At 45.5% G+C, this 26288-nt stretch overlaps 1 protein-coding gene across 7 annotated transcripts in view; it reads left to right on the forward strand.

Moving 5' to 3' along the window:
- robo2 (roundabout, axon guidance receptor, homolog 2 (Drosophila)) overlaps nucleotides 1-26288 on the forward strand; it is a 1120123-nt gene that overhangs the window by 195229 nt on the left and 898606 nt on the right. For 2 of the 7 annotated variants that reach the window (XM_086007302.1, XM_086007301.1), the window contains exon 2: nucleotides 18498-18716. The exons of 4 other annotated variants lie outside the window; for them this stretch is intronic. In XM_086007302.1, coding sequence (XP_085863428.1) covers nucleotides 18498-18716 — 219 coding nt within the window. Of the gene's footprint in view, nucleotides 1-12971; nucleotides 13141-18497; nucleotides 18717-26288 lie in introns of those variants that run through there. One more of the 7 variants, XM_086007304.1, reaches the window with a different exon arrangement.

The raw sequence follows: 26288 nt of genomic DNA on the forward strand, positions 1-26288 counted from the left end.
CACTTTTTGGCCTGCTAAAACCGCTAGCACCTCCTCCCTCTCGATGCTAATATGTTCAAGTATGTCACAGTCCCCTTGCCCGATTTCTATGTCTACATCGTCTTTCTCCATAGTGAACACAGATGCAAAAAATTCATTTAAAACCCCGCCTACATCATCTGGCTCTACACACAGATTGCCACTTTGGTCCCTAATGGGCCCTACCCTTTCCCTGGTTATCCTCTTGCCCTTAATATACTTATAAAACATCTTAGTCGTTGGGAAAATGCTGGAATCCATTATTAAGGAAGTGGTAACAGGGCACTTAGAAAATCAAAGAATGATTAGGCAGAGTCAACATGGTTTTTTGAAAGGGAAATCGTGTTTAACAAATTTATTAGAGTTTTTTGAGGATGTAACTAGCAGAGTAGATAAAGGGGAACCAGTGGATGTACAGACAGGTTAAATGAGTTGGCAATAAGGTGGCAGATGGAGTCTAATGTGGGGAAATGTGAGGTTATTCACTTTGGTAGGAAGAATAGAAAAACAGAATATTTTTTAAATGATGAGAAACTATTAAATGTTGGTGTTCAGAGTGCTTTGGGTGTCCTCGTACAAGAAACACAGAGTTAGCACGCAGGTACAGCAAGCAATTAGGAAGGCAAATGGTATGTTGGCCTTTATTGCAGGGAGATTGGAGTACAAGAGTGAGGAAGCCTTGCTACAATTGTACAGGGCTTTGGTCTACTTCTTTTGTATGGTAATAGTAAAGCAAATCAAATATCAGTATCTTGTCAGATATCCAGGCCAAAGCTTCCGGTGTAACAGCGTGGATATCTTGTAGGCTGCCTGTGAATTTCCTCTGAGGGCAGTGCTCAATGATGGGCCCCAGGGTCTGATTAGGAGCTTCACAGTCGCATGATGGGGATGCTTTAATCTTCCATCTATGGAGAAGGTGGCGGCCTCTACCATGACCGGTTCTGAGGCGATTGATGGTTGTCCACTGTTTGTGAGGGGGTTGTCCTATGAGGGCAGATTGAGTAGATTGGGCCTATACTCTCGAGTTTAGAAGAATGAGGGGTGATCTCATTGAAACATAAGATTCTGAGGGGGATTGACAGGGTAGATGCTGAGAGGTTGTTTCCCCTGGCTGGAGAGTCTAGAACTAGGGGGCGTAGTCTCAGGATAAGGGGTCGGCCATTTAGGACTAAGATGAGGAGGAATTTCTTCACTCAGAGGGCTGTGAATCTTTGGAATTCTCTACCCCAAAGGGCTGTGGATGTTGAATCGTTGAGTATATTCAAGGCTGAGATTGATAGATTTTTGAACTATTGGGGAATCGAGGGATATGGGGATAAGGCAGGAAAGTGGAGTTGAGGTCGAAAATCAGCCATGATCTGATTGAATGGTGGAGCAGGCTCGAGGGGCCAAATTGCCGACTCCTGCTCCTAATTCTTATGTTCTTATGATTGGGGTGCCTCTGAAGAACCATCCAGCAAAACAGTTAGTGAAGCCTTCATGTTGTCTCCCTGCCCTTGCTTCTGCTGTCACAATCTACCCACAGTGTTAGAGCTCCTGTGTGCTCGAACCATCTGTTAAAACTAGGCTTTTTTCTGGCACCTCTCATGCGCCGGACCCTTGGGTGATCCTTCCATGGTTCTCTTCTCCTTCTTCCCAGATAGAGGAATTTCCATTAGGAAACCCATTGACGGCAGTAAGAGTAAAAAAAGCAAGATTTAATAGAGGTGTTCAAAATTACGAAGGGTTTTGATAGAATAGATCGGCAGAAACTCTTTCCACTAGTGGGAGGGTCGGTAACCAGGGGACACAGATTTAAGATAATTGGCAAAAGAACCAGAGGGGAGATGAGGATAAATATTTTTACGCAGCGAGTTGTTGTGATCTGGAACGCGCTGCCTGAAGCAGATTCAATAGTAACTTTCAAAATGGAAATGGATAAATACTGTACCCGAAAAGGAAACATTGAAATGAAACATTGCAGAGCAATGGGGAAAGAACGGGAGGAGTGGGACTAATTGGATATCTCTTTCAAAGAGCCGACACCGACATGATGGGCTGAATGGCCTCCTTCTGTGCTGTATAATTCTATGAAAATTCCTGGTCTGTACTGAGTTAGCGGATTCCAGCTGGGATGACAGGGGTTGCTGGGGAAGGATAAGTAGCATCGAGCAGGAATCCCATTCTCAATCACTCGCTGGTGACCCCTGCTGGAGAAGGATTGGGTGTTTGTATTGGGTGAAGATGCACCCTCTGATACAAGCTCTGCACAGTGGAATAGCTGGTTGAAGTTCAGTCCGTAAGGGGGACCCCGAGCTTCCGGTCACCTGTCACTTTAATTCTCCGCTCCACTCCCACTCTGACCTCTCCGTCCTCGGCCTCTTACACTGTTCCAGCGAAGCTCAATGTAAGCTCGAAGAACAGCACCTCATCTTTTGATTAGGCACTTTACAGTCTTCCGGACTCAACATCGAGTTCAACAATTTCAGACCAGAACTTTTTCCCCTGTTTTTTTCAGGCGGCAGCTGTTGATGATTCTGCCATCCCCATTTGCAGCATTTAATCTCTCCTGCCTTCCACCCTATCACAGACCTTCCCTTTTGTTCTTTCCTCCCCTCCCCCTTTCCCTGCCCCTACACTTGCTTAAAACCTGTTACATCTCTAACTTTTTCCAGTTCTGACGAAGGATCACAAGACTGAAACGTTATCTCTGTTTCTCTCTCCACGGATGCTGCCTGACCTGCTGAGCGTTTCCAGCATTTTCTGTTGTTATATCAGATTTCCAGCATCCGCAGTATTTTGCTATTGCTGTAGCTTGTTGAAACTCGCGCATGTTGAGAATGACCAGTAGCATGGGATAGCGATGAGCCAACAGTTCTTGTGGGACTCTACACTATTAACCTGTAGCTTTATACGGGAAAGGAGGCAAAAGAGGAAGAGGTTGAAAGAATAAAGGGCTACATTAATTTTGAAGACAATTCATTTTGCTCTTCAATTGGTGAAAAAAGTTCCGTTTCTGTCCATTTACCAACATAACTTAGAGCTCAAACTCAACACTCGCCACCTTCCTCTGAACTGTCTTCACTATTCCACTTGAAGTTAAGGTACCACCTCCGTATCACATTTTAGTGTAAATTCAGTGATACTGTGTGCCCAGTGCTGAGTCTTGCTTGATAGGAACACTGGTTCCAGATGGGTTCCTTAACATTACAGGGTAGATTCAGCGACCTACACTCCCATCGAGCAAGGAGCCATATTGGGGGTAGTCGCTGAATTTATCCTATCTGTTCCAAGTGTTGACATACATTTAAATGCCATTGAGGTACATCCCAGTCCTTGATTAACCTTATTAACTTAAACTTCATAGCAACTGTGAATGGTCAATCATCACAAGCCAGTCCTTTAATCTTTCCCATTTAAACCAGTGTACACCCCACTAGATACCTTCTATGATCAAAGTCCGCGATAAGGTACCTTTGCTTTCGATTTATGTCTGTTTTAATCTAATTTTGTCCCGTTTGTTAGCTATTTTGTTTTAAAAATCAGTTTTGGCTGGGTTTCCTGTTGACACGATCTTTCAATGGTGCCGTGCGTTTAGTGAGAGACCCTTGGTGTATCCCTTGGAGCGTGGCCTTTCGTGAGCCAACCGGCCTATCACAGATTAGGACCCCATTCTTTCCGTGCTCCTCCCACATTCCATTGCACACTCCATTCCATCCATCTACAATCAAATACAACTACCCATTTTCAACTCTTAAACTGTCTAAGGCGGAAAAATTCAGTTGTTTGCACCTCCCGTTAGCGCCTTAAGAGGGCGCCAATTGGGGCGCAAAGCAACTAGAGGCCGGGCGCGGCGATGTTTGTGCCGCTCGCGAAATTAACGAGACATTTTGCGGCAGCGCTAAACACTACCGCCACGATCTCCTGCGCCAGCAGATCGTGACGTCAGTCGAGTGCGCAACGCACCGTTAGCGCCCCGGACCGGATATTGAGTGGCGCCCCCTGCCTTACCGCCTGCCGCTAACAACGACAGGTTGAGGGGAGCGATTTGCAGTCAGAAAGGGACTTTTTTTGTCGGTGACATTTTTGCACCACGCAGTCAGAGAGAGAGAGAGAGAGAGAGACTTCTGGAGAGATTCAACGCTGTGTGAAGGAGTTTTGATTACTGAGCAGCACTTTGCAGGTTTATTTTGATTTGCCCTTCCTTCCTTCGCCAGCGCTCTGAGGGAGCGCCTCACTCCTCGGCGTTGGCGCCTTAAGACAGGTGTGAAGCGCCTGATTTAGCGCTCCAATCATCTCCAGGGGTGATAAAAGCCAAGTTTGCCGTCGGAGGCGATAATTAGCGCCAGGCACTAAACTTTGCGCACGGCCGTTAACGGCACCCCAAATGGGGCGATACCGAATTTTTCCCCCTAAATCTCTCTGAATAGGAACAGGAGTGGGCCTTTTAGCCCCTCGAGTCTGTTCCGCCATTCAATGAGATCATGGCTGATCTGCGGCCGAACTCCATATACCCGCCTTTGGCACATATCCCTTAATACCTTTGGTTAACAGAAAGCTATCACTCTCCGATTTAAAATTAACAATTGACCTAGTATCAATTGTCAATTGCGGAAGAGAGTTCCAAACTTCTACCACCCTTTGTGTGTCGAAGTGTTTCCTAATTTCACTCCTGAAAGGTCTGGCTCTAATTTTTAGACTCTGCCCCCTAGTCCCAGAATCCCCAACCAGCGAAAATAGTTTCTCTCTATCTACCCTATCTGTTCCCCTTAATATCCTAAAAACTTCGATCAGATCACCCCTTAACCTTCTAAATTCCAGGGAATACAACCCTAGTTTGTGTAATCTCTCCTCGTAACTTAACCCTTGGAGTCCGGGTATCATTCTGGTAAACCTACGCTGCACTCCCTCCGAGGCCAATATATCCTTCCTAGGGTGTGGTGCCCAGAACTGCTCCCAGTGCTCCAGGTGTGGTCTAACCAGGGTTTTGTACAGCTGCAGCATAACCTCTACCCCCTCGTACTCTAGTCCTCGAGATATAAAGGCCAGCATTCCATTACAAAACAAAATACTGCAGATGCTGGAAATCTGAAATAAAAACAGAAAATGCTGGAAATACTCAGCGGGTCAGGCAGCATCTGTGGAGAGAGAAACAGAGTTAACGCTTCAGGTCGATGACCCTTTGTCAGAACTGGAAAAAGTTAGAGATATAACCGGTTTTAAACAAGTGCAGGGGCAAGGAAAGTGGGACGGGGAGGAAAGAACAAAAGGGAAGGTCTGTGATAGGGTGAAAGGCAGGAGAGATTAAATGACAAAAGGGATGATGGTGTGAGGCAAAATGAAATGTTAGGGACCAGTAAAAAAATAAAAGATGGGTCTAGAAGAGGTGTAAATCCTTCTGCCACTGGAAACAGTTTATCCTTATTTGCTCTATCATAGAATCATAGAATGGTTACAGCAAAGAAGGAGACCATTCGGCCCGTCGAGCCCGTGCCGGCTCTCTGCAAGAGCACTTCAGCTAGTCCCACTCCCCCACCCTTTCCCCGTTGCCCTGCAATTTTTTTTCCTTCAGGTATTTAACCAACTCCCTTTTGAAAGCCGCGATTGAATCTGCCTCCACCGCCCCCTCAGGCCGTGCATTCCAGATCACAACCACTCGCTGCGTAAAAATGTTTTCCTCACGTTGCCTTTAGTTCTTTTGCCAATCACCTTAAATCTGTGTCCTCTGGTTCTCGACCCTTCCGCCAATGGGAACAGTTTCTCTCTACTCTGTCTCTACCCCTCATGATTTTGAACACCTCTGTCAAATCTCCTCTCAACCTTCTCTGCTCTAAAGAGAACAACCCCAGCTTAGAAACATAGAAACATAGAAAAATAGGAGCATGGCTGAACCTCTATCTAATACCATATTTCTGCTCTCTCCCCATACCCCTTGATGCCTTTTATGTCTAGAAATCTATCTATCTCCTTAAATATATTCAGTGACTTGGCCTCCACAGCCTTCTGTGGTAGAGAATTCCACAGGTTCACCACCCTCTGAGTGAAGAAATTTCTCCTCATCTCAGTCCTAAATGTCCCACCCCGTATCCTGAGACTGTGATCCCTCGTTCTAGACCCCCCCCAGCCAGGGGAAACATACTTCCTGCATCCAATCTATCTAGCCCTGTCAGAACTTTATAGGTTTCAATGAGATCCCCTCTCATTCTTCTAAACTCTAGTGAATACAGGTCTAGTCGACCCAATCTCTCCTCATACGACAGTCCTGCCATCCCAGGAATCAGTCTGGTGAACCTTCGCTGCATTCCCTCTATGGCAAGTATATCCTTTCTTAGATAAGGAGACCAAAACTGCACACAGTACTCCAGGTGTGGTCTCACCATGCCCTGTATAACTGTAGTAAGACATCCTTGCTCCTGTACTCAAATCCTCTTGCAGTGAAGGCCAACATACCATTTGCCTTCCTAACTGCTTGCTGTACCTGTATGTTTGCTTTCAGTGACTGGTGTACAAGGACACCCAGGTCCCTTTGTACGTCAACATTTCCCAATCTATCACCATTTAAATAATACTTTGCCTTTCTGTTTTTCCTACCGAAGTGGATAACTTCACATTTATCCACGTTATACTGCATCTGCCATGTATTTGCCCACTCACTCAACTTGTCTAAATCGCCTTGAAGCCTCTTTGCATCCTCCTCACAACTCACAATCCCACCTAGTTTCATGTCGTCAGCAAACTTGGAAATATTACATTTGGTTCCCTCATCCAAATCATTGATATATATTGTGAATAGCTGGGGCCCAAGCACTGATCCCTGCGGTACCCCACTAGTCACCGCCTGCCACCCCAAAAAGACCCATTTATTCTTACTCTCTGTTTCCTGTCTGTTAACCAATTTTCAATCCATGCCAGTATATCACCCCCAATCCCATGTGCTTTAATTTTGCACACTAACCTCTTATGTGGGACTATATCAAAGGCCTTCTGAAAATCCAAATACACCACATCCACTGGTTCTCCCTTATCTATTCTACCAGTTACATCCTCAAAAAGCTCCAGTAGGTTTGTCAAACACGATTTCCCTTTCATAAATCCATGTTGACTTTGTCTAATCCAGGTGATATTTTCTAAGTGTCCTGTTATCACATCCTTTATAATAAACTCTAGCATTTTCCCTACTACTGACGTTAGGCTAACCGGTCTGTAGTTCCCTGTTTTCTCTCCCCCTCCTTTTTTAAATAGTGGGGTTACATTTGTCACCCTCCAATCTGCCGGAACTGTTCCATAATCTATAGAATTTTGGAAGATGACAACCAATGCATCCACTATTTCCATGGCTACCTCTTTTAGAACTCTGGGATGCAGATTATCAGGCCTTGGGGATTTATCAGCTTTCGGTCCCATTAATTTCTCCAGCACTATTGTTTTACTAATACTCATTTCCTTTAATTCCTCCTTCTCACTAGACCCTTGGTTCCCCAGCATTTCTGGGAAGTTATTTGTGTCCTCTTCTGTGAAGAGAGAACCAAAGTATTTGTTTAATTGCTCAGCCATTTCCTTGTTCCCTATTATAAATTCTCCCATTTCTGACTGTAAGGGACCTACATTTGTCTTCACTAATCTTTTTCTTTTTACATACTTGTAGAAGCTTTCACAATCTGCTTTCATGTTCCTTGCAAGTTTATGCTCATACTCTATTTTCCCCCTCTTAATCAATCTCTTGGTCCTTTTTTGCTGAACTCTAAACTGCTCCCAATCCTCAGGGTTGCTACTTTTCCTGGCAACTTTATATGACTCCTCTTTGGATCCAATATTATCCTTAATTTCTTTTGTTAGCCATGGTTGGGCCGCTTTTCCTTTTGTGTTTTTGCACCAGAAAGGAATGTATAACTGTTGCAATTCATGCATTCGTTCCTTAAATGTTAGCCATTACCTATCCACCGTCTTGCCTTTTAATGAAGCTCCCCAATCTATCATAGCCAACTCCCTCCTCATACCTTCGTAGTTTCCTTTGTTTAGATTCAGGACTCTAGTTTCAGATTGGACTTCTTCACTTTCCATCTTAATGAAGAATTCTATCATGTTATGGTCGCTCTTCCCTAAAGGACCCCGCACAACAAGATTATTAATTAACCCTTCTCATTGCAGAATACCAAATCTAGGATAGCTTGTCCTCTAGTTGGCTCAATGTACTGGTCTAAAAAAACATCTCGTACACACTCCAGGAATTCATCCTCCACAGTATTATTGCTAATTTGGTTTGGCCAGCCTATATGTAGATTAAAGTCACCCATGATTACTGTAGTACCCATGTTATATGCATATCTAATTTCCTGTTTGATGCCATCCCCTACATTTCCACTACTGTTTGGAGGCCTATAGACAATGCCCACCAATGTTTTCTGCCCCTTGGTGCTTCTTAGCTGCACCCAGACTAATTCTACATCTTGATTTTCTGAGCCAATATCCTTTCTCACTATTGCTCTGATTTCATCCTTTACTAACAACACTACCCCACCTCCTTTTCCTTTTTGCCTGTCCTTCCTAAATATCGACTATCCTTGGATATTCAGCTCCCAACCTTGGTCACCCTGCAGCCATGTCTCCGTAATCGCAATTATATCGTATCCGTTTACTTCTTTTTGTGTTGTTAATTCGTCTACCTTATTACGAATGCTTTGTGCATTTAGATTTGTCTTTTTATCATTTTTAGACATTGTGACATTTTTTTGTACTATGGCCCTATTTGTCTTATTACCATTTTCTCTTACCCGGACCCTATTTGTTAGTGCACTCCTTTGTTTGTACGCTCTGTCCCTTCCTGACACAATCTGGTTATCCTTACTCCAATCACTTTCCTGCACTGCTTCCTTCCACTGATTTCTCTCCACTGGGACCCCCCCCCCCCCCCACCCCTTATAACCCCAGCTTCTCCGGTCTATCCATGTAACTAAAGTCCCTCATCCCTGGAACCATTCTTGTAAACCTTTTCTGCACCCTCTCTAAGGCCTTCACATCCTTCCTAAAGTATTTTGCCCAGAATTGGACGCAATTTTCCAGTTGAGGCCGAACCAGTGTTTTATACAGGTTCATCAAAAATTAAAACCCTTCATGATTTTGAATACCTCTATTAAATCTCTGCTTAACCTTCTCTACTCTAGCTTCTCCAGTCTCTCCACATAACTTAAATCTCCCATCCTTGGTGCCATTCTGGTAAATCTCTGCACCCCGTCTCAGGCCTTGACAGCATTCCTGAAGTGTGGGGCCCAGAATTGGACACAATATTCCAACTGAGGCCTAACCAGTGTTTTATAAAGATTTAGCAGAACTTCCCTGCTTTATTAATCGATGCCTCTATTTATAAAGCCTTTACTGGTCCCTATCATCTCCTTTTGCCTCACACCATCATCCCTTTTGTAGTCAGCATTTGATAAGGTTCCACACAAGAGCCTGTGAACCAACATGAAAGCACATGGAATTGGAGGCAACCTATTGACATGAGTAGGGAATTGGTTAGGAGATAGGAGACAGAGAGTAGGGATAATGGGTATGTACTCACATTGGCAGGATGCGATTAGTGGTGTCCCCCAGGGATCTGTACTGGGGCCTCAGCCTCAGGATCCTGTATGCTTTTTTAACAGCCTTATCAACTTGTCCTGCCACCTTCAAAGGTTTATCCAAATTAATTATTTTACTTATTTCAGCCTTTACCTTTTTCTGTCCCGGCTCTAGAACCGGAACTTTCTAATCATTCCCCACAGCTTCTTCTTTCACTTCCTACTGCAAGCTTTTCTCCAGTGCTTCCGCATCCGTTTGGTAGTATTGTGCCCCGTGAGTGTCGACAATATTCCAACTGAGGTCTGACCAGTGCAGCCTCAGTGTAGCCATAATTGGCTTGTATTCCACTGTGACTGGACATCCCTGTATTCTATCAGCTCTTCAATTGCCTTCTCTACTCACCTGGACAGTGACAAGTCCACTATTCCGCCCAGCTCCCTGTGTTCATTCTACTCCAGTTGTTTTGATTACATCATTTTGGGGGACAGAATTTTGGGGGACAGAATTAATCTTTGACAGGGGCACAAAGCTTGCGGTAACAGATCAGCCGCCCATTAAAAAGCCCCATCCGATTTTTCCGTTGATTTCCATTGATGGAAAGGTAAATGGAGTGGGTGTCTAATGACTGGCCAACCCTTGTGTATAGGAGGTTGAGGGGTGTGATCTGATCGAGGTGTTTGAAATGTTGAAGGGATTTGATGGGATGGATCCAGTGAAACAGTTTCCTTTGGTTGTGGGGGGAGCCCAGAGGGCTGTGGATGCTCAGTCGTTGAGTATATTCAAGGCTGAGGTCAATAGATTTTTGTATGCTAAGGGATATGGGGATAGTGCAAGAAGGTGGAGTTGAGGTCGAAGATCAGCCATGATCTTATTGAATGGCGGAGCAGGCTCGAAGGGCCGAATAGCCGACTCCTGTTCCTAATTCTTATGTCCTTATGTTCTTATAACAAGGGGACACAATCTTAAAATTAAAACTAGGCCATTTGAGAGTGAAATCTGGAAGCAATTGTTCCACACAAAGGGTAGGAGAAATTTGGAACTCTTTTTCCCCAAAAGGTGAAAGGATGCTGTGAGACAATTGGAGCTTACAAGACTGAGATTGTTGTTAGTTAAGGGTATCGAGGGATATGAAACAAAGGTGGGAAATTGGGGTTGAGGTGCAGATCAGCCATGAGCTAATTGAATGGCGGAATGGGCTGAATGGCCTCCTCCTGTTCCTAAAGTTCCTACGACCTGGTACCGCCCGCTCTGTGCCCCTGCTGAAGTTGAATTTTACCCTCAGTGTCTCCAATGCCCTGTATTTCTCAGCATTCATTTTCATTTCACAAATTTTACATTTGGGCTGAGTATCCAGGTCGCTCGTGTGACTGGGTAACAATAGAATCCTTTCTCCTCCCAGTCTGACATTACATACTTCACGAGCATTCTATGTTTCATATAATTTAACCCACTTCCTATCCAGTCCCATAACTTACTTCAATTTTTTTTATCGTCAAATAGGGAAGGGACATTAGTTGAATCTCAAGAAACAATCATAAATGAAGAAAGGCTTGCATTTCTATAGCACCTTGCATGACCTCAGGATGTCCCAAAGCACTTCACAGCCAATGAAGTGCTTTTTGAAGTGTAGCCACTGTTGTAATGTAGGAAACCCAGCAGCCAATTCACACACAGCAAGCTCCCACAAACAGCAATATGATAATGACCAGATAATGTGTTTTTAGTGATGATTGTAAGAAGTCACACAACACCAAGTTATAGTCCAACAGCTTTATTTGAAATCACAAGCTTTCGGCGCGCTGCTCCTTCATCAGGTGAAGTGAAGAGATGCATATAGACACAGCATATATAGTCAGAGAATACTGCCAGATGATTACAGGTAATCTTTTCCTGACTGACCTATTTGGACACCATTCACACCTTTGATTGCTGTGATTATCTCTCTGCCGAGGTGTGATAAAGGGCAGTTAGAAAGATTACCTGTAATCATCTGGCAGTATTCTCTGACTATATATGCTGTGTCTATATGCATCTCTTCACTTCACCTGACGAAGGAGCAGCGCTCCGAAAGCTCGTGATTTCAAATAAAGCTGTTGGACTATAACCTGGTGTTGTGTGACTTCTTACATTTGTCCACCCCAGTCCAACACCGGCATCTCCACATCATGGCTACTTTTAGTGATGATGATTGAGGGATAAGTATTGGCCAGGACACCAGGTATAACTCCAATGCTCTTCTTCGAAATAGTGCCATGGGATCTTTTACATCCTTAGTTTAACATCTCATCCGAAAGACGGCACCTCTGACAGTGCAGCACTCCATCAGCACTGCACCGGGGGGTGTCAGCCTCGATTATGTGCTCAAGTCTCTGGAGTGGGGCTTGAACCCATGACCTTCTGACTCCGGGGCAAGAGTGCTACCCACTCAAAATGAACTAGGTGAAATATATTAGGCAGTCCAACCAGTGATGGATGAAATCAGCAGACAAGTGTAAAGTGTTACATGTCGGAAGGAAAATGGGAGACACCGTGAAGGGTCTTAAAATAGCTCAATTAGTGAGCAGCAATCAACAAACCAAATCAAACTATGTAACTAGAAACAGTGGAGTACAAATTGGAAGATGCCACGCTAGAAACTGTATAATGATATGGTCAGGCCTCTCCCTATGATCAGTGTGTCCAGGTTTGGTCAGAGATGACAGCGCGATGGGCCGAATGGCCTCCTCCTGTGCTGTATCATTCTATGAGACCCAAGATTCAAGTTCCAGAGGCAGTGCAGAGAAGAATCACTAGTCTGGTGCCCAACATCACACTGGAAAAAATTGGGCCTTTCAGCTTAGAAAAGGGGAGGCTTTGAAGTATTTTATGAAATTGTAAACAATATAGAAAAAGTAAAGCCATGACAAAATAGGCAGTGGAATGAAGGAAGACCAAACCAGAGTAAGAGGCAAATTTAGGACAGAGAACAGAATGGTTGACACAGAATAGATGTCCAGGTAGTGTAGTGATGGCAAATATCCTTGGAATCATGCTGTTTATGATTAATGCAAATGGGGAGCGGGGAATGGGGAACTGACATTCATTACTGTTTCAGAATTCCCATAGGTTGCTACCTCCAACACCAAGCACTTTTCAATGTTCCAGCTGTCTTTACTTTTCATATTATCAAGCCATTTTTCATTTCAAGCCTACTTCCATTGCCCTGAATCCCTAAGCCTCTACCTTCTTCAAAAGCCTCACATGTGGAACTTTATCAAAAGCCTTCTGACGAGCTCAGTAACTCAAATCCACTGAACACCCCTCAGCCCCTAATTGAGTGACAATTTATGTTTGTGTGCACGGGCCATAACATAGTAAACTTGTACTATTGGCTTCTAGGACTGTGGGAATTGTTTCATAAAGGACGTTTGCCTCGACAAGAAAGGTTTTGTATCATCAGTCTCTTAGATTACCATCACTACGCTACAATATTTACCATGGATCTCCCATGTGTCAAGGACCTCGCGGTGAAGATGTCTCAATTGCAAAGCACAACTAGCACCACAGTCAGCACCACGCTTCCTTTCAGTCTGAGAGAGGTCGCAGGTAAAGTTTTGTATTTATCTCGTTGTGTGCCTGTGTCTGAGCCCAGCAGCTGTGTTTGTAGGTGAGCAGCAAGGTTCTACGGAGAGCATGCAGTTGATGTTCTTAAACTTACTCTTTCTACTCTTGCATTCTTTGACTTCCTAGTTATGGCAAAGTGCCACCTACCGCACAACAACACCATGAAAACCGTATAGCTCCGTTGTGTGTGCCGGATTGCGCCTTTATTTGTGCACTGCCTGGAAATCATCATTAGGGAAGTGTGAGGCCATCCACTTGGGATTCGAGAAAGACGAATCGGAATAGTTTCTTAATGGCGAGAGACTAGGAGGAGCAAAAGCTAGTCCACAGGTAGAAAAAGTAATCAAAAAAGGCTAATGGAATGTTGACCTTTTCATGAAGGGGGTTGGAAGGCAAAGGGGACGACATTCTGCTTCAGTTGTACAGACCCTTTGTCAGACTCCATTTGAATATTGGTAGTGGAAATCTGGAACTCTCTTCCAAAAAGTTGTTGAGGGCTGGGGGCCAATTGAAATTTTCAAGACTGAGATAGATAGATTTTTGGTAGGTAAGGGTATTAAGGGTTATGGAACCAAGGCAGGTGGATGGAATTAAAGTACGGTTCAGCCGTGATCTAATTGAATGGTGGAAGGGGCTGAATGGCCTCCTCCTGTTGCTATATTCCTAAAGGATGCTTGCCTTGGATAGAGAGGCTTTGTATCAATACTACAGTAGAGCTTTTGAAATGAACCTTCCTTGCGTGAAAGATCTAGCATAGCAGCAAAGGTGGCTGCATTTGAAACTACAACCGGTACCACACCTGACTCTGCAATGAACACCACACGTCCTTACAGTCTGAGTGAGGTCAGAGGTGACATTTTGGGGTTCACCATTGTGGAGGCTGGGGGTCAGTTAAAATTTTCAAGACTGAGATTGATAGATTTTTGTTAGGCAAGGGTATTAAGGGATATAGAACCAAGGTGCGTAGATAGAGTTAAGATACAGATCAGCCATGATCTAAGAACATAAAAACATAAGATATAGGAGCAGGAGTCGGTCATTTGGCCCCTCAAGCCTGCTCCGCCATTCAATAAGATGATGGCTGATCTGATCTTGGCCTCAATGCCACCTTCCCTGCCCATTCCCCATAACCTCTGACTACCTTACCATTCAAAAATCTGTCTATCTCCACCATCAATGACTCCGCCTCCACAGCTCTCTGGGGAAGAGAATTCCAAAGATTCACGACCCTCTGAGAGAAGAAATTCCTCCTCATCCCCGTTTTAAATGGGCGACCCCTTATTCTGAAATTATGCCCCCTAGTTCTAGATTCCTCCACAATCTAATTGTAACCAAAACCTCCATCGGATTTTTGTTTGTAGGGAACTGAGTCACGCGTTTGGTAAATTCGTACCCTTGCTTTCATCGGCGTATAATTGACACAAGGAAGTAAATCCTGTTTTTATGTCTATTTCAAGGACTGGAGATTCCAGTTTTGGTGTGAATGTTGTGAAATCAAAGCTCGGAGTTGGAAAGAGCTGGGTTCTGTCAGGGAGTGGACACGGTCTGTAGATGACACGTGGTTGGTTTGTTGTTGGATGTTACTGGGCTATAATGGCTGCCACTTTTGCCTCCATATTGAGTAGATTGGGCCTATACTCTCGGAGTTTAGAAGAATGAGAGGTGATCATCTCATTGAAACATGTAAGATTCTGAGGGGTATTGACAGGGTAGATGCTGAGAGGTTGTTTCCCCTGGCTGGAGTGTCTAGAACCAGGGGTCACAGTCTCAGGATAAGGGGTCAGCCATTTAAGACTGAGATGAGGAAGAATTTCTTCACTCAGAGGGTGGTGAATCTTTGGAATTCTCTGTCCCAGAGGGCTGTGGAGGCTCAGTCATTGGGTATATTCAAGACTGAGATCAATAGATTTTTGGATATTAAGGGAATCAAGGGATGGGAAAGTGGAGTTGAGGTCGAAGATCAGCCATGATCTTATTGAATGGCGGAGCAGGCTTGAGGGGCCGAGTGGCCGACTCCTGCTCTTAATTCTTATGTTTTTATGTTCTTATAACAACAGTGACTGCAGTCCAGAAGTAATTCATTGGTTGTGAAGTGCTTTGGGACGTCCTGGGGATGTGAAAGGAATTTTATAAAAATAAATTGACTGTATGAAGTGCTTTGGGACATGTTGACAATGTAATAGAAAGCTGTAAAAATGTTTTTCTTTCTTACTTTTCTTGTGCAAGCAGGCGGCAACTGCACGAGCCGCCTTACTGTGCCGACTTCTTTTGGTCGCCATGATGTTTGAAAGTGTACCGATAAATAAACAAGTGTGTACTTTGTTTTTAGTCTATATTCAGCTGGAGGGTTTAGCATTGTGTGAGGGGAGTGTCGAGATGTCTTAAGCTAACTCCACGCTTCTTAGTTCCATCCTCCCTCCCAACGCGAGTATCGACTCGGGTAACTCTCTATGTTGTCTGAAAGTCGCAGCTGTGCCGTAGGTATGTCATACCAGCTCTTTAGGCATTCGAACGAGAAACGTGACAGTCATAATTTTTAAGCGTTGGTCTTTGAGGTTGTATTCACACTACAAGTTTAGTGTCGGCATGTAGTGGTTCCAGCTTTTTTCGGGGGACTGGGCAGATGATCGCGATGGTCTTTTCCAATGGTCTTGTGTTTGGTACCTCGCTACGTTCCCACGCGCTCGCTGTTGACCAAGAATACTTGATCGAATGTGGCTTGATATCTGGCCGAGGCATAGCACCAATCCAGCTTGGTAGGGTTTCAGGTAGGCCAGTGGACTATTGGTCTTTCCTATGTGTCAGCCATGGCTCAGTTGGTAGCACTCCCACCTCTGAGTCAGAAGGTTGTCGGTTCAAGTCCCAGTGCAGTGCTGAGGAAGTGCTGCACTGTCAGAGGTGCTGTCTTTTGGGTGAGAAGTTAAACCGAGGCCCCCATCTTCCCTCTCAGGTGGACATAAAAGATCCCCTGGCACCATTTTGAAGAAGAGCAGGGGAGTTCTCCCCGGTGTCCTGTGCCGATATTTATCCCTGAACCAACACAACAAAAACAGATTATCCGGTCATTATCACATTGCTGTTTGTGGGAGCTTGCTGTGCACAAATTGGCTGCTGCGTTTCCTACATTACAACAGTGACTACACTTCAAAAATACTTCATTGGCTGTAAAGTGCTTTGGGCCGTCCGGTGGTAGTGAAGGGCACGATATAAATGCAAGACTTTCTTTCTATTCCCCGTGGAAGTGCTGCATTGAGAATAACAACTCAAGCAGGGTAGCCAAGGACTGCCGACATGTGTCATCCGTCACTCCAGCGGGAGCCACCACCTTCGGGAGAAGAGAGCAGAAAAGTGGGAGGAAAATATTGTGTCATCCCTGCCTGTGGTTAAAGATCTGATCGCCTTCCCCGCTATTGTCGCGTTCTCAATGTAGCTGAACCAATAACTGAGCCCTATTCCCTCGAACCATCTTGATACTTGCCTCTTAACTTCAACTATTTCTATCAATTGTCCACTGTCCTGTATTCCAATAAGACCCTTGGTCCTGCTTGGATCCCTATTATCCTCACGCTGTGTGTTCTGAACATGTCCCTATCCTGCGTGTCTCTTTGATCCCTCGTGCCCCCAGTTCCCACCCCCTTGCAATCTTGTTGGAAATCTGAATGTGTTCATTCTGTTCCCTGGAAGCTGTTGTTAGTCCCTGACATTATCGTTAGCACCTTGAAAGTTCTGGCCCAGTGCAGGTCACCAGTGCAGTTTTCAGCAGTGGCTTCCTTGCCTCAGTGTCCCCAGGGCTCTGGTCTCTCCATTGTTCTGTTTCCTTCTTATATCAATGACCGCCTCTGTTCCCTATCCAATCCTCTCCACGTCTTCTGCTGACGGTCCCATTCTACATTCATGGTCTTCCTTCAGACTCCGCTGAAGATTCGGCAGTGGACAGGGAGCAGCTCCGAGGAAATTCATGGCCATAGGGGGTGAATTTAACCCAGGCAGGATGGACTAGGGGGTGGGTGGGAAGTTAAAATCGCCTAGGAAATCACTGCCCACTGTCACTTTAACTGGGCCCTTTTTAAAGACCACAGGAGCCTCTTTAATAAATGCAAATTGGGATCCAATGCTGTCAGTAGGACCCTGATGGCATTTTAACACCAACTCAGTAGCACATCCACCCTGCTCATTAAAACCTGTCGAGGAAAAAGCAGAGGCCCTAAAAGGTAAGTTTTAAACATAAGAACATAGGAACTAGGAGCAGGAGTTGGCCATACGGCCCCTCGAGCCTGCTCTGCCATTCAATCAGATCATGGCTGATCTTCAACCTCAACTCCACTTTCCCGCCCGATCCCCATATCCTTTGATTTCCCTAGAATCCAAAAACCTGTCTACTTCAGCCTTGAATATACTCAACGATTCAGCATCCACAGCCCTTTGAGGTAGAGAATTCCCAAGATTCACCACCCTCTGAGTGAAGAAATTCCTCCTCATCTCAGTCTTAAATGGCCAACCCCTTATCCTGAGACTGTGACCCCTGGTTCTAGACACTCCAGCCAGGGGAAACAACCTCACAGCATCTACCCTGTCAACCCCCCATAGAATCTTGTATGTAATCTTAAATGTGTGTCTGGCCAGGAGTGATCCTCTGAACCGCGCAAGGAATGTCTGGGCCCCTGAGGCCCCGACTCCTCCTCTCCCTTGCCCCACCCTGCCTCCTCTCCGGCCCTTTCACTCCCGCGGGATCCCGCTGAAACTCTTCCCCCCCCCCCCCCCCCCACCCTCACGACTTACCCGAGTGATGATGGAGGCCAGCTACCCGATCTTGGCCCACTGCCAGTCAGCCTGCTGCCTCTCCACGTCCGTTTCAGGCGGGCAGTTGGCTGCTGGTATGTAAAAAAGAGGCCCGAGAGTTGAAATAGCCCCCGGGGCCTCAATTTGATGCCATCTGAGGGGTTTTCTGCTCAAACTCTCCCATTTCCCCCGCCCAGCTGAATCCGGCTCGCAATGAACACCCACCCCATAGTTTCTTCGTGCCTCTTGCAAGTTCAGCAGAAACTACCACACGTAACTTTGATAACCCTTGGCCCCCTTCTTCACCTATTGGCATTCTTGCTCTCGCCTCCCACTGAACCCCCTTATCTCCTCAATTGCCCAAGCCACTCGCTATCGCCCAGCACTGTTTCATTGCCCTTATTTCCTTGAAGAATCATCTTCTGTGTGCAACTTAATCAAATGTCTTGTGAAATCCAAATAAAATTCATCCACTTAAATAACCCTTGTCCGCCAAGTTAGTCAAGAAACTAGTTTGTGCATGGGCAGTGCCTTAGTAAACTTGTATTGTTGGCTTCCAGGACTTTTTGAAATATTACGTAGAAGACGTTTGTCTTGGAACGAGAAGTTCTGTATCCGCAATCTTTTAAGCTACCATTCCTACACTAGAAGCTTTGATATGGATCTTCCATGTGTGAAGGACCTTGCAGCAAAGATATCCCAATTACACGCCACAACCATCACCACCACCAGTACCACAGAAAGCACCACACTTCCTTTCATCTTGACTGATCTTCCAGGTAAACCTTTGCATTCTCCTCTTGTCTCTGAATTTTGTAGCCAATGTCTGCCTGCCTGGTGATTTTCTGATGGATTGTTTACGGGTTGAGATTATGAAGGGGTTCGATAGGGCAGGATAGACGTAGAGATGATGTTTCTGCATGTGTGGGGGAGACCAGAACTAGTGGCCATCAATATAAGAGAGTCACTAATAAATCCAATAGGGAATTCAGGAGAAACTTCTTTACCCAGAGAGTGGTGAGAATGTGGAACTCGCTACCACAGGGAGTGGTTGAGGCGAATAGCAGAGATACATTTAAGGGGAAGCTGGATAAACACATGAGGGAGAAAGGAATAGAAGGATATGCTGATAGGGTGAGATGAAGAGGGGTGGGAGGAGGCTCGTGTGGAGCATAAACACTGGCACGGACCAGTTGTGCCGAATGGCCTGTTTCTGTGCTGTACATTCTGTGTAATTATTTTAGCAAGACTAGCCACATGTTTTAAGAAAATAAAATGTTCTGTTTATGAGGCTGAGGTTTTGGGATTTAGCTTTTACCTTCCGAGAGCGGGGTTTGAAGGCAGACAGTCAGGCTCTGCAGATGACGCGTGGCTGACGGTTGTTTGAAAGCCTTGCAGCAACCTTCCAAATGTCCTGCGTTCCAGTCATGCGACATGAAACCTGGAAGAGGTGTGGCTGCCATCGGCGCAACTGCAACTCGATCAAATTGTTTCTGTTGTGCCGAAATGCTCGTACACAACGAGATGCTCTTTTATATCTTTGCATGAATCGAAAAACTAGGTAACTGCGGATAACTGATTAAATTTGAGGGAAGCGGTTGAATCAAAGGCAGGCCATTAATATTTGGATCAAGTTCAGTTCCCCAGGAAATAGTCACCTGGGACCGTTCACTAGTTCCATCAAAGTTAATCTCTTAACGGTACTAATGATTCTTCCATTCTGTTTTCTACTGTAATAGGGGAATTTGTGATGAAGGAAGATTGACTGTGCTAAAGGTGGATTTGTTCCAATTTCATTATTGCCAATCGCATCTCCCTGTTGAGTGAGCTGATGTTTCTTGTACATTGACGTGACTGATGCAATCTTTAAATCCCGTCTGAGTGATTATAAATCTTTCTACTGCACAAGCACTTCATTTGTGCAAAGTTAGGGAGGATAAAAGCAAGAGAGATCAGGTTTGATTGTATGAAACGTGGACCAGCAACATGGGCAGAAAAGACCACTGCTGGGGCATCAGCAACAACTTGCCTTTATACAGCGCCTTTAAGGTTGAAAGATGTTGCAGTGTGTACCTCCCACCCAATTGTTGGGCTATCTGTGGCCACAGAGCGTGAGGGACCCAGTTTTTTCATCAAACCACAATGGATCCAATGGTTGGAACCTTTTTACCCTTTGAAAGTGATACCAAGGCTTAGAGTTATGAAAAAAAATAAAAGAAAGACTTGCATTTATATAGCGCCTTTTGCGACCACCGGATGTCACAAAGCGCTTTACAGCAAATTAAGTACTTTTGAAGTGTAGGAAAACGCGGCAGCCAATTTGTGCACAGCAAGCTCCCGCAAATAGCAATGCGATAATGACCAGATAATCTGGTTTTTAGTGATGTTGGTTGAGGGATAAATATTGGCCAGGACACTGGGGAGAACTCCCCTGCTCTTCTTCGGAATAGTGCCATAGGATATTTTATATCCACCTGAGAGAACAGACAGGGTTTAATGTCTCATCCGAAAGACGGCACCTCCGACAGTGCAGCACTCCCTCTGTACTGCACTGGTGTGTCAGCCTAGATTATGTGCTCAAGTCTCTGGGGTGGGGGTGTGAACCCATAACCTTCTGATTCGGAGGCGAGGGTGCTACCAACTGAGCCACAACTGACATGACATGATGCCCATGTAACTGAGTTAACCATTGTCGTGTTGTGTGACAGGCCGTGGGATGAGCTCTTGTTTTCTGACTCAATTGTGAAGCTTTTTGAAGTTTGGAACACCACGGTTCATTTGTTACTCCATCCTTTGCAGCTATTTTTTTGAAAGACTAGTTTCTTTGCTGTTGAAGTTCTCAATCTCTGAACCGTTTCGCTACTGCCCTACGAAGCCCCTTGGAGCAAACCCTGGCTGAGAAAAATAGGCTGAAAATCTCCTTCTGGTCATTATCTAGGGAGCACAGTTGGAAATGTGTGCACATCAAGCATGAAGAGCATGGTTCGATACCGCGCAGACACTCAAATTCTAGATTGACGCATTGAGAAAGGACGCTTTAGCGAGACATCAAGTATAGCAATGATCAAATGGCTTCTGAAGATTGACATTGACAACATCCACATCTACTTATTATGAGAAACTCAGATATGTACCGGGGCCTTGTCTTAGTAATTTATATCATTGACTTCTAGGACTTCAGGAATTGATTCGTAGCAGACGGTTGTCTTGGCGAGAAAGGCATTGTATCCAGATTCTATTAGACTACCATTATGCCTATACGCTGTATAGTGTGATGTCAAATACAGATCTCCCGTGCGTGCAAGATCTCACGGTGAAGTTGCTTCGGTTACAGCCCACAGTCAGTACCACAGTCAGTCGCACACCTCCTCCTTTCAGTTTGAGTCAGAGCCCAGGTAACACTTTATCTCTCTTTCCTTGTCGTGTGTCCGTGTTGCACCCAATGGGTGAGCTGGGAGGGGGGGGGGATTCCTACATGAAATGGAGGCACGTGATTTGGCTGCCTGAACCTTATTCTCTGACCAACGGGAGCAGAGCTGAAGAGACCACTTGCTCATTTGGGGCCCAGACTCGGCGCTGCGCAACCAGCCCGTGTCTGAATCGGGAGGCCCGATGGAAATTGGTCCTCGGACCTCGACGGCGCATGAGTCGGCGGCGCCGTTCGCGTCCCCAAAGGCAGCTCGTCCGAGCGTAGGGACCAATGTCGGACCACCTACCTGGCCGGCAGCGTCCCTCGGATAAATCTCCGGGAGGGGCGGGGTGTGAGCGGGCTACGGGGGAGGAGGTGAGAGGAGGGCGCAATCACGACTCCTGTGGAGTCGAGGGGGGAGCACTGCTGTTCCTCTGGCTCCACAGGAATGGTTTATTCTATTTTTTTTATTAAAAAGCCACCTGCCTTCCCTTGCTGGCCGCTGAAGAATCCTGAGCGGGTCAGGGGTCGTGCTCATTGGCAACTCATTTCTCGATCGGCTCCTTCAACGGGCGTTAGGCCGCTGATTTACATCTTTAAGGAGCCTAATGGCTGAGGTGGACGCAGAAACAAAGGTCCCCACAAATTTAGCAGAGGGACAAAACACCTGTGCAAGTTGGGCGCAGGGCGTCCCACTGCTAAATTGGCGTGCTTTGTGCCCGTTTCACACCAATTGCTATCACCTGCCGTGCTGTGTGCAGTTCTGGTTGGCAAAGTAGAAAAGAAACAAAGAGAGACTTGAATTTCTACAGCGCTTTTCACGACCACCGGACGTCCCAACGCGCTTTATGGCCAATGAAGTACTTTTTTGAGGTGTAGTCACTGTTGTAATGTCGGAAACATGGCAGCTAATTTGCTCCCTTAAACAGCAATGTGATAATGACCAGATAATCTGTTTTAGTGATGTTGATTTGAGAGATAAATATTGGCCCCGACCACCAGGGATAACTCTCCTGCGCTTCTTCGAAATACTGCAATGGGATCTTTTACGTCCACCAGAGAGGGCAGTCGGGGCCTCGGTTTAGCATCTCATCTGAAAGATGGCATCTCTGACAGTGCGGCACTCCCTCAGTACTGCACTGGGAGTGTCAGCCTGGATTTTTGTGCTCAAGTCTCATGGAGTAGGACTTGAACCCATGACCTTCTGGCTCGGGCGAGCAACTGAGCCGTGGGTGACATAAGAATAGTACAGCAAGACTACCCAATCATCGGAGACAGGGCAGAGAAAGGGGAACAAACCGATAATGAGCTTGAAGCATCCGTGCTTTGTGGAGCGGTTGAAGATGGTTTAGAATGGGGAGGAGAAGGATTGACAGAGAGGGAGAGAGATAATATTGAAGAATTTAAGAATAGATAAATAGAAGCCTGACGAGATGTTCAAGTTTGCAACCAATTCCAGAACCGAGGTCACGGGTCAATGCCACGAAGAAGGAAACTGCAGAGACGGTTCAGATTTAATTACGTTACACTGTGGGTGATAATTGTGTGGAAGAGACTGCACATGAGGTATTAGAAGCAGAGAATGTGGGAAAATTCTCAGGGGGAATTGGATAGGCATTTGAGGTATTGGGCAAGTGAGAGGGATTGGCTTTTTGGGACCTACCAGAAGGATTTGATTGCAGAGTCTTTTCTGATCCTTTTTTTCCCCCACTGATCAACAGCTCAGCTAACTCCCCGAATTCTGTTGTAATATGTCTCTGTGTCACAGCCAATGGACTTTGCATACTTCACACGAGTTTAGTTTCAGACGATTTCATGCTCGGCCCAAACTGGAACTAAATTTGGTAAAGTTAACAGGGCTCGAAGGCAATGGGAGAGGAAAGTTTAGCTCTTGAATGGATGTTTTGAGAGAAAACTTTTGACCCTGCACAGTGCAGTCTTGTTTCAGTCATGTGTGTTGCTGTGTGGCCGATCTCTTTTCCTCACTGTCTGTCGCCTCACTGCTGCTTTGATAGTTTCTCCCTCTTGTGCGATCCGCTATTTTTGAACATTGAAACCACTGATGTGATCTCTGACTTCTGTCTACACGATACAACCCTTTGACAATTCATGGGGTCAGAATTTGCTGTAGCAGGGCATCGAACAGCGTCTGTTCGGAATTAGACTTGCCCTTGTTTTAAACTTTTTCTGCGTGGCGAGTTGCTGGAAGTGTGAGCTGATAACGGCACAGCGAGGGGAAATTGGGCATCTGGGACCTGAGTGAACAGGACAAGCAACTGTGTATCTCCTTAACCAACCAGATTGAAGGATTGTGAAATTAACAGCGCAAGGACTGATAAGGAAGTGTAAATTATTCTGGGTGAATTCAAAGCCAAATCAGCTACAGAAAAAGAAATAGAGAGGGAAAGAAAGATTGGATTAAGAGAGAGAGGAAAAGAGACAGAAAGGAAAAGTTTAAAAAAAAAAAAATTTAACATTTAAAAAAATCTTCAACAACAATTAAAACCTGATAGAATGAGACTCCACACTTGTAACAGTTGATTTTCAGTGGGAGAGATTTTGATTGACGGTAATTAACACTTATCAGGTCATTAAAAGGGTACTTACGCTTGAAATGATGAGACTTAACTTTCTGTGGTGAGTTTAGTTCGTATCTACCGCATGCAACTTTGCACCATTCAGTGCATTTCAACGGTGAGGCAGACAGCGAGCTGTTGTTTTGCCTCACGGTTACTTTGAGAGTAAAACCTGGGCCGCCGTTATTCTTGTGGGAGGATGATGGGGGATCCTGTTTGATTATATGAACGTGAGCTAACTGTCATGAGCAGTAAATACCTGCGCTGGGAAAATCACACAGTTTGTTGCTGGTAACTGCTTCCCACCGCCCAGCTGTTGGGTTGATCCACGACTATTTTCGTTTCACCTTTGCAAATCAATAGTAGAATCAGGATTGGGTTTCTTTTGCGATATTGGCGATACCAACGTATGATGGCCATTTCACAGACCAACTATTGCACTGGCGCGATAGCAAAATACCGCGGATGCTGGAAATCCGAAATAACAACAGAAAACGCTGGAAAAACTCAGCAGGCCAGGACCGCATCCGTGGAGAGAGAAACAGAGTCAACGTTTCAGGTCGAAGACCTTTCGTCAGAACTGGAGAAACGCAGGAAATGGAAAGCAGGTTTGGGGGGCTGGGAAAAGGGGGAGGGGATGAAAGAACAAAAGGGAAGGTCAGTGATAGGATAGAAAGCCGGAGCGATCGAGAGACATTCAGAGACATTACGAGATATTCAAGGCGAGAGGAGGTGGTAATAGGACAGGTAATTGCACTGGTGCATTGGCCAGTCAGGGGGAAGGGCTGTTGTATTCTGAAGAATTGATTTAATTACAATGTGGAGTTAAGTACAATCGGTCCGATCACTCTTGATTGGGTCAGTTATCACGCCATTAAATGTGTACTTAGGCTTAAAATGACAAGACTTAACTTTCTGTGGGCGAGTTTTGTTCGTAGCTACCGCGCAAATACAGCTGGGTCAAGATCCTGGAGCTCCCTCCCTAACGGCACTTTCACCACACGGACTGCAGCGGCTCAAGAAGGCGGCTCACCACCACCTTCTCACGGGGCAATTAGGGATGGGCAATAAATGTCGGCCCTGCCAGCGATGCCCACATCCCTGCAAATGAATTATTAAAAAGGTGCACCGTCTCTCTCCGTCTCATCAGAGTGTATTTGATTGCTTTTCTTGAAAAAGGTATCTTCTTATGATCTTGAAACGTTTGCCCCCTGAATCATTTGGTTTAATTTCTCCGCTGCTGGTTCACCTGCGATATTTCCAGTCCGAGAGTGTGGGCTGAAGATCTCATTTATCGAGTGCTTATCATCAACAGCAACAACAACTTGCATTTAAATAGCGCCTTTAACGTAGTAAAACTTCCCAAGGCCCTTCACAGGAGCATCGTCAGACAAACATTTGACACTGAGCCATATAAGGAGATGTTAGCACAGGTGACCAGGTCGATTTTAAGGAGCGTCGTAAAGGAGGAGATGGAGGTGGAGAGGTTTAGGAAGGGAATTCCAGCGCTCAGGACCTAGGTGGCTAAAAGATCTCTGTTAGAAACATGTAGAAGTCAAGGAAGAGCAAGGTGGGGCTGACCTTTGGCCTCCCATGGTGAATAGCCCGCTGACACATTGAGAGTGGTCACTCACGTGAACTATCACATGAAAATCCGAGATGATAATATCATTAATCAGCTACATCACCTGATTTAGTAAAGAGAAAAACCCAGATGGTGCTCAGAGGCCTTCCCTTAGTAATCTGTACCATTGACTTTTAGGACTTCTGGAACTGGGCCTTAACAGTCGGTTGCCTTGGCGAGAAAGGCACTGTATCAAGATTCTTTTACGTTACCATTACGCCTATGTGCAGTATAATACGAAGGTTAATATGGATCTCCCATGTGCGAAGGATCTCGTAGCGAAGATGTTTCGGTTACTGCCCACAACCAGCACCACAGTCAGTACCACAGTCAGTCGCACACCTCCTCCTTTCAGTTTGAGTCAGAGCCCAGGTAACACTTTCTCTCTTTCTTTTTTCCTTGTGTGTCCATGTTGTACCCAACGGGTGAGCTGGGGGATTGCTACGTGGGAACAAAGGCACATGGTTGGCTGCCCGAACCTCATTCTCTGGCCAATGGGAGCGGAGCTGAAGATACAATTTCCTAAATGGAGAGTCTGGTTTTAGAGGGAAGGTGGTGAGATGGAACCTCGCAGTGGGAAGGAGCTGGGAGCCTGGTTCTGTGAAGTTCTGTAGATGGCACGTGGTTGATAGTCTCCCTTTGCTTTTATAGTTGTACTTCTTAATTAGGCCTCCTTGTGTTATACTGTAATACAAGGCATTTGATGTGGAGGGAGATTGAGTGTGTCTGGTATGAGTAGAAA

Source organism: Somniosus microcephalus, chromosome 14 (genome assembly GCF_052327205.1).
Source record: "Somniosus microcephalus isolate GS21.2 chromosome 14, FLI_Smic_1.0, whole genome shotgun sequence".
Lineage (NCBI taxonomy): Eukaryota > Metazoa > Chordata > Chondrichthyes > Squaliformes > Somniosidae > Somniosus > Somniosus microcephalus.